The sequence below is a fragment of the Thamnophis sirtalis genome, unplaced genomic scaffold (assembly GCF_051295495.1).
Source record: "Thamnophis sirtalis isolate CommonGarterSnake01/CBP01778 unplaced genomic scaffold, rThaSir2_p1.2 scaffold_11, whole genome shotgun sequence".
NCBI lineage: Eukaryota > Metazoa > Chordata > Lepidosauria > Squamata > Natricidae > Thamnophis > Thamnophis sirtalis.
This window is the reverse complement of record NW_028261391.1, coordinates 16982669-16997176: the sequence shown is the minus strand read 5'-3', so window position 1 is coordinate 16997176 and position 14508 is coordinate 16982669. Positions and strand designations below refer to the sequence as shown.

The 14508-nt window shown below is 45.7% G+C and overlaps 1 protein-coding gene across 1 annotated transcript in view; it reads left to right on the top strand.

Annotated features, from left to right (window-relative positions):
• Positions 1-2561: 2561 nt before the first annotated feature.
• Positions 2562-14508, top strand: part of GPR160 (G protein-coupled receptor 160) — a 40404-nt gene continuing 28457 nt past the window's right edge. The window contains exons 1-2 of the mRNA XM_087725271.1: positions 2562-2629; positions 4609-4705. Coding sequence (XP_087581397.1) covers positions 4621-4705 — 85 coding nt within the window. The 5' untranslated portion in view covers positions 2562-2629; positions 4609-4620. The remainder of the gene's footprint in view (positions 2630-4608; positions 4706-14508) is intronic.

Here is a 14508-nt window from a genome sequence, read left to right as displayed (position 1 = left end):
TGACTCAAGTAATCCAGGGCCCGACTCACTCAGCGGGTCACACACTTGACCTTGTATTTCTCTCGGAGCAGTGGAGTTGTGATCTTGGTTTGAGGGGTAGCGAGATCTTGCCCCTATCATGGTCGGACCACTTCCTACTGAGGCTCGACTTTCGGAGACCAATCCCCCACTGTAGGGAGGAGGAGCCGACTAGGTGGTTCCACCCCAGGCATCTTATGGATCCTCAGGGTTTCCAGACGGCGCTTGGTATTGTGCCTGATACTCTCGCTCGCAGTCCAGTGGAGACCTTAGTTGCTGCTTGGAACTCAGCAGCATCTGAGGCTCTCCACCAGATTGCGCCTTTACGGCCGATCCGTGGCAGTGGATCCAGGAGGGCCCCTTGGTTTACCGAGGACCTCCAGGAGATGAAGCGCCAAAAGAGACACCTAGAGCGCCGCTGGAGGTCCAGTAAATCCAAGTCAGACCGAGCACTATTAAAAGCTTGCATCAGAGCATATCTTTCGGCAATCCGGACAGCTAAGAACACCTATATTGCCGCTCTAATTGCATCTGTTGAGTCGCGCCCTGCCGCCTTGTTTAGGGTAACCCACTCCCTCCTGAATGGGAGGGTTGCGGATAATCCCTTACGAGGTAGAGCGGAGGAGTATGTCCAGTTCCTCGCGGACAAAGTTGCTCGGCTTCGGATAGACCTGGACTCCAATTGCGCAGAGCCAGCAAGGTACCGGGGGAGGGTCTTGAGCGACATCTCTGAACTGACTTTCAACTTGTTACTCCTGATGAAGTGGACAAGGCCATGGGAGCGGTGAGTGCCACCACGTGTGCACTGGACCCGTGCCCCTCCTGGCTGGTCACGAACAGCAAGGAGGTGATGCGGGGCTGGATCCAGGCAATAGTGAACGCCTCCCTTCTGGAGGGCTTCTTTCCACCGCCATTGAAGACAGCAGTGGTGAGACCCCTCCTGAAGAAGCCATCTCTGGATCCAGCCATTTTGAATAACTACCGTCCAGTCTCCAACCTTCTCTTTGTTGGGAAGGTTGTTGAGAAAGTGGTGGCCTTTCAGCTCCGATGGTCCTTGGATGAAGCCGATTATCTGGATCCCTTTCAGTCCGGATTCAGGCCTGGCTTCAGCATGGAAACTGCTTTGGTCGCACTGACCGATGATCTCTGGAGAGCCAGGGATGGAGATCACGCCTCCGTCCTAGTGCTTCTTGACCTCTCAGCGGCCTTCGATACCATTGACCATGGTATCCTTCTGCGACAGTTATGAGAGGTGGGGGTGGGAGGCACTGTTCTTCAGTGGTTCTCCTCCTACCTCTCGGACAGGTCGCAATCGGTGTTGGTCGGGGGGCAGAGGTCGACCCCTAGGCCCCTGAAATATGGGGTCCCACAGGGTTCGATCCTATCCCCCCTCCTGCTTAACATCTACATGAAGCCGTTAGGTGAGATCATTCAGCGGCACGGGATAAAATACCATCAGTATGCGGACGATACCCAGTTGTATCTGTCCGCCCCGTGCCAACTCAGTGAAGCAGTTGACGTGATGTGCCAGTGCCTGGAGGCTGTCAGGGTCTGGATGGGGGTTAACAAGCTTGCGCTCAATCCAGACAAGACCGAGTGGCTGTTGTGTTTCCCTCCCAAAAATTTGGCTAGTATTCCATCACTCAGGCTGGGGGGTGAAATTTTACGCCCCTCGGACAAAGCTGTTAGGTGAGATCATTCAGCGGCACGGGATAAAATACTTGAGAGATCGCCTGCTGCCAATTACCTCCCAAAGACCCATTAGATCACACAGATTAGGCCTCCTCCGGGTTCCGTCTACTGGCCAATGTCATCTGGCTACTACCCGGGGGAGGGCCTTCTCTGTGGCAGCTCCGGCCCTTTGGAACGAGCTCCCCGCAGAGATTCGGACCCTCACCTCTCTCCAGGCCTTCCGAAAAGCCGTTAAAACCTGGCTGTGTCGGCAGGCCTGGGGTCGATGAGTTCCCGTCCCCTCTCGAATCGTGTGGCTGTTGGTTGTTTTAAATTCCCTGTACTTTTTTGTTGTAGTTCTTGTGTTTCCCTTCCCCTCCTTTGGGTTTGTGCACTGCCCTGAGTCCCGCCGGGAATAGGGCGGCATATAAATAAAATGAACCTTGAACCTTGAACCTTGAACCTTGTTAATTTTATTTATTTTTCTTCCTACTTACTTGGTTATTGCTCTGTTATGCAATATTTAGTTATTGTGCGCATTTGGTTATTTTTCAGTAAGGCTTTCCAAACATCCAACTTTATAGGTAACCTATAAAGTTGGATGTTTGAAAAGCCTTACTGAAAAATAACTAAATAAAAAATTCTCCCTTTCTATAGATCCTTTGTAGGTAATGCAAAGGAGGTTGTAGTTGTGCTTTGCCCACACAACATGCATTACACAAACTTCTCTTGAGTTTATTCATTTGTTTGTTTGAGTTTGTCAAACAAAAACAAGAACAAGAATAAAAGAATAAAAGTGACAGTGACAGCGATGATAGGCAGGGATCTTAGTGCACTTATGCCCGCCCCCTCTACTAATCACTTAAGTATGATGTGAGGTCCACGGAAATCAATTCGTGACTGAAACTGTGAAAATTTGTAGCTGAAACAACTGAATCAGGTAGGACATTCCAGACTTTGACAACTCTATTAGAGAAATTATATTTTTTACAGTCAATTTTAGAACGATTTACATTAAGTTTAAAGTGTTTGTTAGCGTGTGGATTATTGTGATTAAAACAAAAAAGTTATTTACAGGTAAAACATTACTACGTATACTTTTGTATGCAATACCCAAGTCTAACAGCAAGCGATACAGTTCTTCTAAGTTATCCAAACTGAGAATTTCGAGCTGGTAGCATAGGGAATTCTATTATGCATAGAAGAGTGCAAGCGTTTTCTTGAGATATAGTTCTGAACTTGCTCAATTGTACTGATGTCAGATATATGGTGGTGATTTTAAACAGTTGAACAAAACTCTTGGTCTAGCATAAGTTTTATAAGCTCTAATTAGCAATACAATGTTTTCAGGAAAAAAACTGTGCAAAATTAAATTTACAACTCTTAATGCTGTTTTAGCAACACTTTTATTAGTGAACTTTGGAGCATAGCTCATCAGAGATAAGTACACCTACCCTGTTTCCCCCAAAATAAGACCTCCCCTTATAATAAGCCCAATTGGGCTTTTGAACGCATGCACTAAAATAAGCCCTCCCCCCAAAATAAGCCCTCCCCAAAAATATTGCAATGCAGCAGCCACAGCCATCAGGTGACCATGCTCGCTGCCTTCTGCACCTCAAAAATAATAAGATCTACATGAAAATAAGGCCAAGCCCTAACTTGTTTTCGAGGAAACACGGTAGGTCCTTGAGAAAGTGAAGGTCATCATCTACTTCAATGCCATCTAGCTTATACTTGAAATTGTGATTACCTTTTCCAATATGTAAGACAGAGCATTTATTGATCGAAATTTGAAGTTGCCAAATAGAATAGAAGGCCATTCAGATACATAGTTGAGATCATTTTGAAAACAACAAAATCATCTGTAGTATTGAATAATTTTATGTCATCGGCAAAAAGGACACAATTGCTTTTAAGTTGCTCACATAAATCGTTGATATAGCGCAAGAAAATGTGGGACGTAAGATAGTTGTGGAACACCACTGTTAACTGGTGCAGATTTAGATAGCGAGTTCCCTATTTTCACTTTCTGCAGTGTACATTATTATACAGGAAAGCAGCAATCCATTTGTGCAAAGGATCAGAAACGGCTGTTTATCATGTACTACTGTATCAAAACCCTTACAAAAATCTATGGAAATTGCATCTACAGCTTTGCCTTGATCAAGACATGAAGTGCAGATGTTTTGACAGTGCAAAGGTTGTAGATTACAGGACAGGTTTTTCCTGAAGCCAAACTGTCGGATAGCATGTCGTTTGTCTCTAAGTGGTGAACAATAGATTGGTTTATAATTGATTCCATAACTTTGCACGTAACACAACACAAAGAGATCGGTCTATAATTTTCAGCTGAATTAGGGTCATCCTTTTTAAAAATTGGTATAACTAGAGCCGATGACCATAGAACAGGCAGAGAATTAGTTCGAAACAATAGTTCGGAAATTCTACACAAAGGTTCAGCTAGGACGATAGCAAGTTTTTTCAAGAAAAAAGCGCATGAACCATCTGGTTTGTTACCGCCAAACGCCTTATTATCCCATCCATCAATCTTAAACAGAGAACAAGTTTTGTGTGGTGATGAAGGCATTAGACTGAGAAAACAGGAGGCAGCGAATTCTAGCCTTGCCTTGTTAGGCACAAAGCCAGCTGAGTGATCTTGGGCCAGTCACTCTGTCTCAGCCCTAGGAAGAAGGCAATGGCAAACTGCTTCTGAAAAACCCTGCCAAGATTAAACTGCAGAATCTAGGCCAGGCAGTTGCTAGAAGTTAAAAGCACATAGCCTGTAGAAAGAAATAAGAAAGCTAGGAGATGATAGATTCAGGCTGTTATTTTATATCCACTTTTCTGGCGTAAACCCCATACCAATTCAGAGGAATTTCTGAGCAGACTTTTGTAAAATTGTATTCTTCATAATTTTAGCTGCTAGCCAATATGACCACCAGACAAGCCGACAAAAAGGAACGTGGTGGATTCACTCTATGTAAAAGGAGGAAAAAATGTCAGTGCAAATTAAAAGGTATGTTTTTATGCATTTTGGATTTATTTTTACATCGTGTTCAGGGGTGGGTTTCAATTTTTTTTACTACCGGTTCTGTGGGTATGGCTTATTTGGTGGGTGAGGCTTGTTGGTCATGTGACGGCGGGAATGGCTTCATGGTCATGGGACTGGTTGGTCATGTGACTGGGTGGGCGTAACCAACTTGATGTCACTCAGGTCAAGGGGCACCTTCCCTGGCCTCTCCTCGCTTCAAAGGCCTCAATGAGATACAATTTCTCTGTCTATTTATTTACTACTTCTGAACATCCAAAATATACTGTTTAATCCTATGTATATATGCCATATGTGTACATACATATTACATAATATAGAATGTGTATAGGCACCCAAAAAGATACATCATCTACAATATATACTGTATGTGTATGTACACACACAAACACAAACACGGTGTTGCAGCTGTTACTTGCCTTTTATAAAGTCGGCCTCAGATAATCTGCTATAGCCTCAAATAAACTGCTATACAAGTACTCCTCAACCTACAAACATAACTGAGCCCAACATTTCTGCTGCTAAGTGAGACATTTGTTAAGTGAGCTTTGCCCTATTTTACGACTTTTCTTGCTGCAGTTATTAAGTGAATCACTGCAGTTGTTAAGTTAAATAATATGGTTGTTAAGTGAATCTGGCTTCCCCATTGACTTTGCTTGCCAGGTCAAAAAAGTTGACCTAAAGCCATTGCAACCGTCACAGGTATGAGTCAGTTGCCAAGCATTGGAATTTGATCATGTGACCATGGGGATGTTGCAACATTCATTAATTTGAAAAATGGTCATTTTTCAGTGCCATTGTAACTTTGAGCAATCACTAAATGAACTGTTGTAAGTTAGGTACTATCTGTATTATACTAATGTAGTCCATTGCTCGTGTCTGTTGGGCAGTGTCTGGCTTCAGGATTCAATGCTTGTGGTCTAGACCAGTGTTTCTCAACCTTGGCAACTTGAAGATGTCCGGACTTCAACTCCCAGAATTCCCCAGCCAGCGACATCTTCAAGTTGCCAAGGTTGAGAAACACTGGTCTAGACAACAAATTTCCTGAAAACTTTTTCACTAGAAAACTGTAGCTAGCATTCTCAGAGGCAAAGTGGTCTATACTGGGCCTAATATTGCCCAAACTGCTATATTTTATTATAAACATATAGTTTTGAAACACAGCCATCTTCCATAAGAGTTGTCTGCTTTAATGATGATTTTCTTCTTTATAAAAAAATTATTTTCTTGCAAGCGATTATTGTGAGCTTAATGTGGAATTTTTGCATGTGGTGATTACAGCACAGAAACCCAGAGCTATTTATATATCAGAAATTCAGTGCACTCAGTTGCTCATAAAACGGCCTAGTTGGGTACAAATGCCATTAAAAACATTTTCCTCGGAAACGCAGACTAAGAAAGTAAAGTTGAGGTTGTTTTAGATGCGCCCTTTAAAGCTGAAGAAATTCGCTGTTTACACTTATTTCTGTTCGGCCCAATATAATTGCAGACAGGTGGTGGGATACGACCAGTACCCCCCAGGACGGGCGTACTGGTGCCTGTTGGGAGCACCAGGTACCCTTCCGGTATGGTGCTACAGAGGGCCCACCCGCCCGCTCGCCCTCCTTATCTGTATTTGAGCCGAATGGGGCTTCTGCACGGGTTTAATGTGTTATTGAAGTTTTTATTAATTTTGACAGGGATCATGGGTGGTGTGTACGCACTTCATTGCATTTATTTCGGTTAAGCATTTTGTCCTTAATGTACTGCTAAATCCGCCTTCGGTTTCTATTTTCATAGTCTATTCGTGTTTTCTGTGTTAGAAAGTGTAGCCCATCTTTTCCCCCCTCACTAGTTACACCTCGACCTATTGTACTAGTGGTGGCTTTTGCGCTCACTTTGTTTCTTTCACAAGGTAAGCTGGCGATGGCGGTATATAGACTGTTGGGCTAGGGGGGGTGTTAATTGTGGGGTATAGGTTATTAGACAGGCTCCTCTAGGATGATGTGAAGTAGCGTCAAGCCTTTTAAATTTTATGTTTTTACTTGTAGTTATTTGGCGAACAATTGGTGATTTTATTGTGTGTTAGGTTAGGCATAGTAAGGTGTTCTGACTTCCTCCTCCGTCCAGTAACCAATGCCGAGACAAGCTTAATAGCAAGACCAAAACCTCGGTGGCTGAAAGCCAAGCATACCAAACAAATAAGGACTTTGGCAGCAACTCAGACAAACTCAGGCAGCAATAAACACAGATAAGGCTTGGCAGCAATTTAGCCTGCCAAGCTCACAGTGATGTCCTCCGTCATTCAATCCTACAGTAATGTCCTCCGACATTCAATCCTGCAGTAATGTCCTCCGACATTCAATTCTGCGGTAACTTCTACAAAGAGGGCCATGTGCACAAGTAGCTTTTATACTCTGGAGAGGAGCCTAATGACCACCAGCTGAGCGCAATTACCTCCTGTAATTGTGTAATTGTTCTTGACACCGAGTAGCTCTTCGATGGTGTGCATCCAGGAACAACTCACTGCTGGCTTCTGGATCACTCTCCCTTGTCTCCTCCCCACTGGGCCAAGGCTCAGGCACCACCTGATGGCCAACCAGTCTCTCTATGCCCTGCTCGGAGTCGGAACCCTGTCCAGGGTCATCCACATCCTCCAGAGCCGACTCATAGGGCGGAGTTAGTGGGGCTTATGGCTTTTTACGCCCAGTTTAGTTTTATCCCAATATGTTGTACTATTATGTAGTCATGCTTTACGCCGGTACTATTATCTTGGGTCTGTCGTGTAACCGCGGTCCCTGGCACGAGATTAACCGGCCCTTGGCACCCTCTTGCTAGATCAAGCGTTGGTGCTTATGGCCTAATATTAGCTACTGCTGCTGGCCCGTGGGGGTGTGGCTTGTGTTGTTTGGTGTTATGGGTGGATACCTGATACCAACTCCTATGTTAATTGTGGTGGGTTATTTCACTGTTGTGGTGAGGCTTGCATGTATAATTAGAGGGTTTAGGTAATAGTAGGTTTAAGACCAAGACCTTGTGTTGATCAGGTATAACCGTCTTAGCATTTTCAGTGCTATACTTTAGGTAAGCTATGATAACAAGCAGCTGGAGCGTCGCAGAGCGTTGCGGGCGGTAAGTAAGCATGCGCGTGCTGCGCACGTGCTGCCCGCATGCATGTGGTGGACGCCCAGCCCTGTTGCACTGTATTGGTTGCATCGGGATCCGGAACCCACCACTGTTGCAGATGGAATTACAGGTAGTCCTCGACTTACAACAGTTCATTTAGTGACAGTTCAAAGTTAGAACAGCAGTGAAAAAAGAGACTTATGACTCTTTTTCCCACTTACAGCCGTTGGCAGCATCCCCATGGTCACGTGGTCAATATTCAAGCGCTTGGCAACTGACTTATATTTATGAGGGTTGCAGTGTCCCAGGATTATGTGATTCCCTTGTGTGATCTTCTGACAAGCGAAGTCCATGGGGAAGCCAAATTCACTTACCAACCATGTTATTAACTTATCAGCTGCAGGGATTCACTTGACAAAAGTGGGAAGAAAAGTCGTAAAATGGGCAAAACTCATTTAACAAATGTTTCGCTTAGCAACATAAATGTTGGGCTCAATTGTGGTTGTAACTCAAGGACTACCTGTATTCTGTATCACTATCAGGGGTGGGCTGCTGGGGGTTCACAGGAGTTCAGGAGAACTTCTAGCTAAGATTCTGTGCAGTTTGGAGAACCCCCAAATCCTACTCCTGGCTGGTCCCGCCCACCCCTCCCCTCCCGGAAGTCCCCACATGGCCCATTTTGTATACAGGTAAGTGCCGGGCATACACAGAGGCTCGGGGAGGGCAAAAAATTGGCCTACTGGAAGTTCGGAAAGTTTGTTTCCGGCCTCCAGAGGGCCTCCAGAGCCTGGGGAGGCCGTTTTTGCCCTCCCGGAGGCTCAAGGAAAGCCTCCGGAGCCCGGGGAGGGCAGAAACACCCACCCCTCACTGTGGTGCAGGAGGTCGACTAGGCCATGCCCACCATGGCCACGCCCACCCAGCAACCGGGTAGAGAACCCTTTGCCAAAATTTTTGAAGCCCACCACTCATCACCATGCAAGCATCTTGCAATATTCCCATCCCAGCCCCTACTGGGCTAGTTCACTGTGATGGGAAAGATATACCAACAATGTATATCAAGAATATGATAGAGCAAGTAAATTATCCCAGCTGCCCAGGTAAAGTAAGCAGGGCCCTACATTGTGCAATAGCGATTATAGGAAGACGCCAGATGATGACTTCAGTAACAACAACAAAGGTATCAATTAATACTGCACGGAGGAGGCAACGGTAAACCACTCATGTGATTTCACCAAGAAAACCACATGGAAATACAAGCTTGAGCAACTCTTAGTGCAGTGCTAAAAATTGCTCTCTTCCAACGAGATGGTACTCAACAGGCTGAGGGAAGGCAGAGGCTCTTTCAGAGCAGAATGCATGTTTTGATTAATAAATCAATAACGCAAACGATATTGTCTTTATGATGTGCCTAAAGTAGAACTTCTATGAACATGGGGAAACTGAAATAAATCCATTACAGATTGACATTTTGGTATGTTGAAAGAAATGTCCTTCTGGGTTCAGCTCCAAGTGGGGAAGAAGACACTGGAGACATGGAGGCTGCTTGGAAAGATGGTTTATTGTTGGACAGGGCCACATGGCTTGAGCCCTGACCAGAAAAGGTGATCACATGTTTCAATGTTGATGGAGAAGAAGAGAAGGGGAAGGGCTGAGGAAGGGGCTTGCTAGACTTTTTATACCCTGTTTAGTCCCACCTCTCTGTTTCCTGTTCCTGTGTAAGAAATGTATTCTGACTGGTTGTCAGACTCCCATGGTGCCATGGAGGGGGGCTACTCTCTAGGCTGTGATGAGTTCTCAGTTGCCTTGTGGTCAGTTGAGTAATATCCCTTCCCCCTACAGCTGCAGTGAGGAGAAGTCTTTATTATGTAAAGTGGGCTAGCTGGGCCATCTTAATGGCCCATTAGCTGGGGATGGGCAGAAAGCTATAGGCAACTATTCTGTCTTTTAAAACATGTTTCTTTTCACATCCAGAGAAATATTCTGCCTTTTCAATATTTCCTAGGATATTTCATTTTTCTGGGAGAGGGCTGGATGATAACTTCCCACAGGTATCACCAAATTACAATGAACTGGAAATACATTCACTCTCTCTCCCCTCCTCCCATCCTCTTGACACTATTAAGAACTAATTATTCATTTCCAATTTCTATATCATTCTTTTAATGCTGGACTCTCATATCAGAAGGCAAGGAAACTGTGACTGTTACTCTAGCTAGGTTAAAAAACATACAGAGCATTTACACAACTTAAATGTTCCATCCAGGTCTCAACTATGTTTGTCTAGCATATCATGATTGTAGAGTGGCTTGAGCTCACTCAGTGCGCTAAGCTTTCGATCATGGCTTATAAAGCATCATAAATTTTTACTCCTCCACCCCTTAGGCCAGTGGTCTCCAACCTTGGCAACTTTAAGACCTGTGGACTTCAACTCCCAGAGTTCCTCAGCTAGCAAAGCTGGCTGAGGAACTCTGGGAGTTGAAGTCCACAAGTTTTAAAGTTGCCAAGGTTGGAGACCACTGCCTTAGGCTACATGGCAGTGAGGAAAACTTCCACAGTTCAACTTCTAGTTGTGCTTCAGTTGTGAAAAAGCCTCTTCTGCAGCTATTTAAGCTTAGGCTTGATCTAGCTCTGAGAAAGTTGTTCCAGTAATTTATCTAGATAGATCCAAGAAGATCAGTGTAAACTGTGTGGAGGCCTACTCATTCAACTTTTAGGAGACTATAGAAGCTTTTTGAACTGGCTGCTACTTTATCTTTATCTGTAGTTTGAGGCACAGTTCCTCAGGATAATGGTTAATGGTTAAAAAACGCAGTGCTTGAAGATAATGTTTAGCTTTCCTTGAGGAGAAACGCAGGGTTAGAAAACTAGGATTTGTCCTGTTTAGAGTAGAAGAGGATCAATGTTTATTCAGACAAGAGGACTGACCTTGTTTGGTGGAACTTAGTCCCAACTTAAGTATGCATGGAATTGCATTTCAGGATTTACACGTTTCTTCTACAACAAATATCTCTGAATGCATCCAAGTCGTTCCCTCACAGATGCGGTTCCACCACAAAACCGCGGTAGACTAAAGCGCGCTCGACAAAAGCGTGTACGTGACGTCATCACAGCGCGATGAAAACAGCACGCTGTGAGCTGTAAACTTAAAATTAATGCGTAAATCTAAACCTAACCCCCCCAAACCTAACCCTAAACCTAACCCTAAGCCTAACCCTTAATCTAACCCTAACCCTAACCCTAACCCTTAACCTAACGCTAAACCTAACGCTAACCCTTAACCTAACCCTAACCCTAACCCTAACGCTTAACGTAACCCTAAACCTAACCCTAACCCTTAACCTAACCCTAACCCTTACCTTTATGTGAATCGGCTTGCTTTAATTTAATTTTAATTTTAATTTAATTTATTTTTAATTTTATTTGTCGCGCTGCTGATGACGTCACGTACGCGCTTTCGTCAGGCGCGCTGTAGTCTACCGCGGTTTTGGCGTGCCACACACAGATGCACCCTAGCTATTGGTCTTCATAATAGTAGAATTAGATTAAGATACTAGGATAGGTGATGATAGGGTTAACTATGATGTATTGAATAAAAACTAAGACAAATGAAGGTAAAAATATGTGTCCCAAAATAATGTTGTAGGTTGTAAGTCGGTCTTCAGAACCATAAGATTTCAGAGTTGTGCTGGAGCCCATCCTCCCGGAACTTCTCTCTCCCCAGAATGTGACCCATTACATTATCATTTGCAACCTACCAGGGACGTGCAGTCACTGGAGGCAGGGGAGGCGGGGCCTCACCAGTCTCATGAGGAAAAGGAAAGAATTTTTAAAATAATTAAAAAGGCCAAGGTAGTTGCTGCCAGACTCCGAGTCACAGTGACTTTGAGTCTGCTTAGTGTTAACTGTAGGGGGAGGCGAGAGAACTATGGGCCTCCTTTGCATAAGGAATTTTTCGCCTTTTAAGAGTTAAGCAAGGGTTAAAAGGCGAAAAATTCCGTATGCAAAGGAGGAACGTGATTCTCCCGCCTCCTGATCTTGGAGCAGCAAATCATGCCTTGCAGTTGAGCGACTGTGGAAAAAGAAATCATTTGTTGGTCAAGAGGAGCCATGAGGAAGGCACGCTTACGTTGGGCGGGTTATTTTGGAGGGCGCAGAAGGAGCACCTCTATGGCAGCAGCCTCCACACGGAGTGCCCATGTGAGCCTGCTGGCTCTCCCCAAATTTGGTCCTCCGGCTGAGGATCTCATAGGAGCAGTCTTCCCCACAGCAGCCGGACATGCTCGGTGAGGAAGAATTATTCGGCGGCGGGCGGGCGGGCGGGCAGCAGCAGAAAGGAGGAGAAGGGGTCCTATTCACAGCCTTGATCCCCCTCTCCCTTTCTGAGCTGGGGAGGGGGGGCTCGGCGCAGCTCTGACCTGGGCTTGGAGGAGATCACGAAGGTGTGGGGGTGGGAAGTAAGGAGGCTGGAAGTCTGAGGCCAGTGTGTGGCACAGAGGGGGAGCCGAGGAGTATGCCACCGCCTGGTTGAGAGATGAGAGCTGGGGGAGGCGGTCGCCGGCAGAGGTCCCGTTCAGCCCATCCGAGCGATCCTGGTGGGGGACATCAAAGGGAGGGAAAGGTCACCATGCAGCCAACCGCGCTTGGGGTGCAAGGCATCGGCTTTCCCTTGCTCCAAGCAGCGCACATCACTAGGTCTCCCAGTGGCGGCGGCTCCCTGAGGCCCCGGCTCGCAACATTTGAGCCTCAAGGCAAGGCACAGCTTTCTCTACTACCCAGCTGAACCCCGCTCCTCTTCTTCTCCCCCCACCACACCGGACAAGCAAGCCAGTCAGCCAGCCGAAGAGCACAATGCGCTTCGGGGCTCGGTACGGCTCAACCTTCCTAAGGGCGAGCCTTTCGCTTCCTGCCCTCTTCTGTCTACCCTGGAGCAGGAGCAGGCAAAGCTGCCGCTGAAAAAGAGCCCAAAGCGCAACTGAGCAAAACAAAACGAGACACCCTTTGCCTGCAATCAAAGGCTCTGATCGGAAGGCAGCAGGGGAAGTGGGGGGGGGGTATGGCAGAGGAGCTGCTTTCAAGCCATGGGAAAATATATCCAATCCAACTTCTGTGTTTGTGTTTGTTTGAGAGTGAGTGAGTGAGAGAGAGATCCAACTTCTCTGTGTGCGTGTGTCTGTTTGAGAGAGGGGGAGGGAGGGAGGGAGAGAGGGAGGAAGGAGGGGAGGGAGAAGAAAAAGAATGGGAAAACTTATTTTGCAAGGGGGAAAAATGTTGTCGCTTTAAATCGGAACTGAGCATGCCTGGCTGTGGAATTCTGGGAGTTGAAGTCCACAAGTCTAAAAAAATTGCTGCCTCACCAGCTAAAGCTCACCGCACGTCACTGCAACCTAGCTACCATGCCAGTTTTCCTAGAATCTGGGAGTTGTAACTTTCTGCTGGCTTCCCCACTGAGTTGAATGTTGAAAGCTGGCAGAAGTTGCCTCACCTAACGATTCGGTAATGGCAGCAACTGGAATTGCAGGGGCTGTGGTTGCTAAAGAATGCTATCTTGTTTTACAATTGCATTGCTTAATGATGGAAAATACAATCCCAATTGCCATTATAAGTCAAGGACTTCCTGCAATCCAATACACTGAGTCTTAAACTAGCTATTTGAGCCACATTTATATAATATATAGCAAGGGTGCCAAACTCAATTCAATTCATTGAGGCCCACATCAGGGCTGTGGTCTTTGGAGGGGGAGCAGGTGTGGCCAACCGTGAGTGTGGCCAACTGGGTGGGCATGGCCAGCTTGATGGCACTCACTGGGTGTGATTGACTGGGTGGGAGTGGTCAGCTTGACACCACTTATTCTAGTTTCCAAATGCAGGACAAGACAAACTTGGCACAGTGTCTCTTAAGTCACAAACAGAACTTCTCACTCTTGAAACGACTGAATGAACAAATTGTTTCCTGCAAAGGCCCACTCCCCATTTGTTCCTCTTTTGTTTCCTATGGGAGGGGCCCAGTGGTGGGTTTCAACATTTTTTGGAACCTCTTCTGTAGGTGTGGCCTGCTTTGTGGGAGTGGTTTGCTGGCCATGTGACTGGGTGGGAGTGGCTTGCCAGCCATGTGACCAGGTGAGAGTGGCTTGCTGGCCATGTGACTGGGTGGGAGTGGTTTGGCAGTCATGTGACCGGGTGGGAGTGGCCAAGATGATGCCACTGAATTCTTTGCCCCAGTGGGTGATCTACAAAAAGATATAAAAAAGGAAATTTATTATTTTGTGTACTTACTACTTAAATAAGATTAAAATAAGTACACAAAACAATAAAAGAGCTACTTACAGAAGGAAGATGACTGTCCTTGTCAGTCTTCAATATCACTGACTCCAATGAATGGCCTGCACAAAGAAGAGACACAGAAATGAACTCTTTGAACTGCATTAGGATGAAACCAGCACACAAAATAATAGAAAAGGAAGATTACTGCCCTTTTGTGTGTTGAAGTCACCCACTGACCACCTTGCTCCAATCAATGGCCTGCACAAAGAGATACAGAAAGGAAGACTTTAATTGCTTGCACTACTATATTAAGGATGAAACAAGCACACAAAGCAATAAAACAGCTACTTACATAAAAAAGATGACTGTCCTAGCGGTCATACTCTGTTGCCTCTTCATCCTGC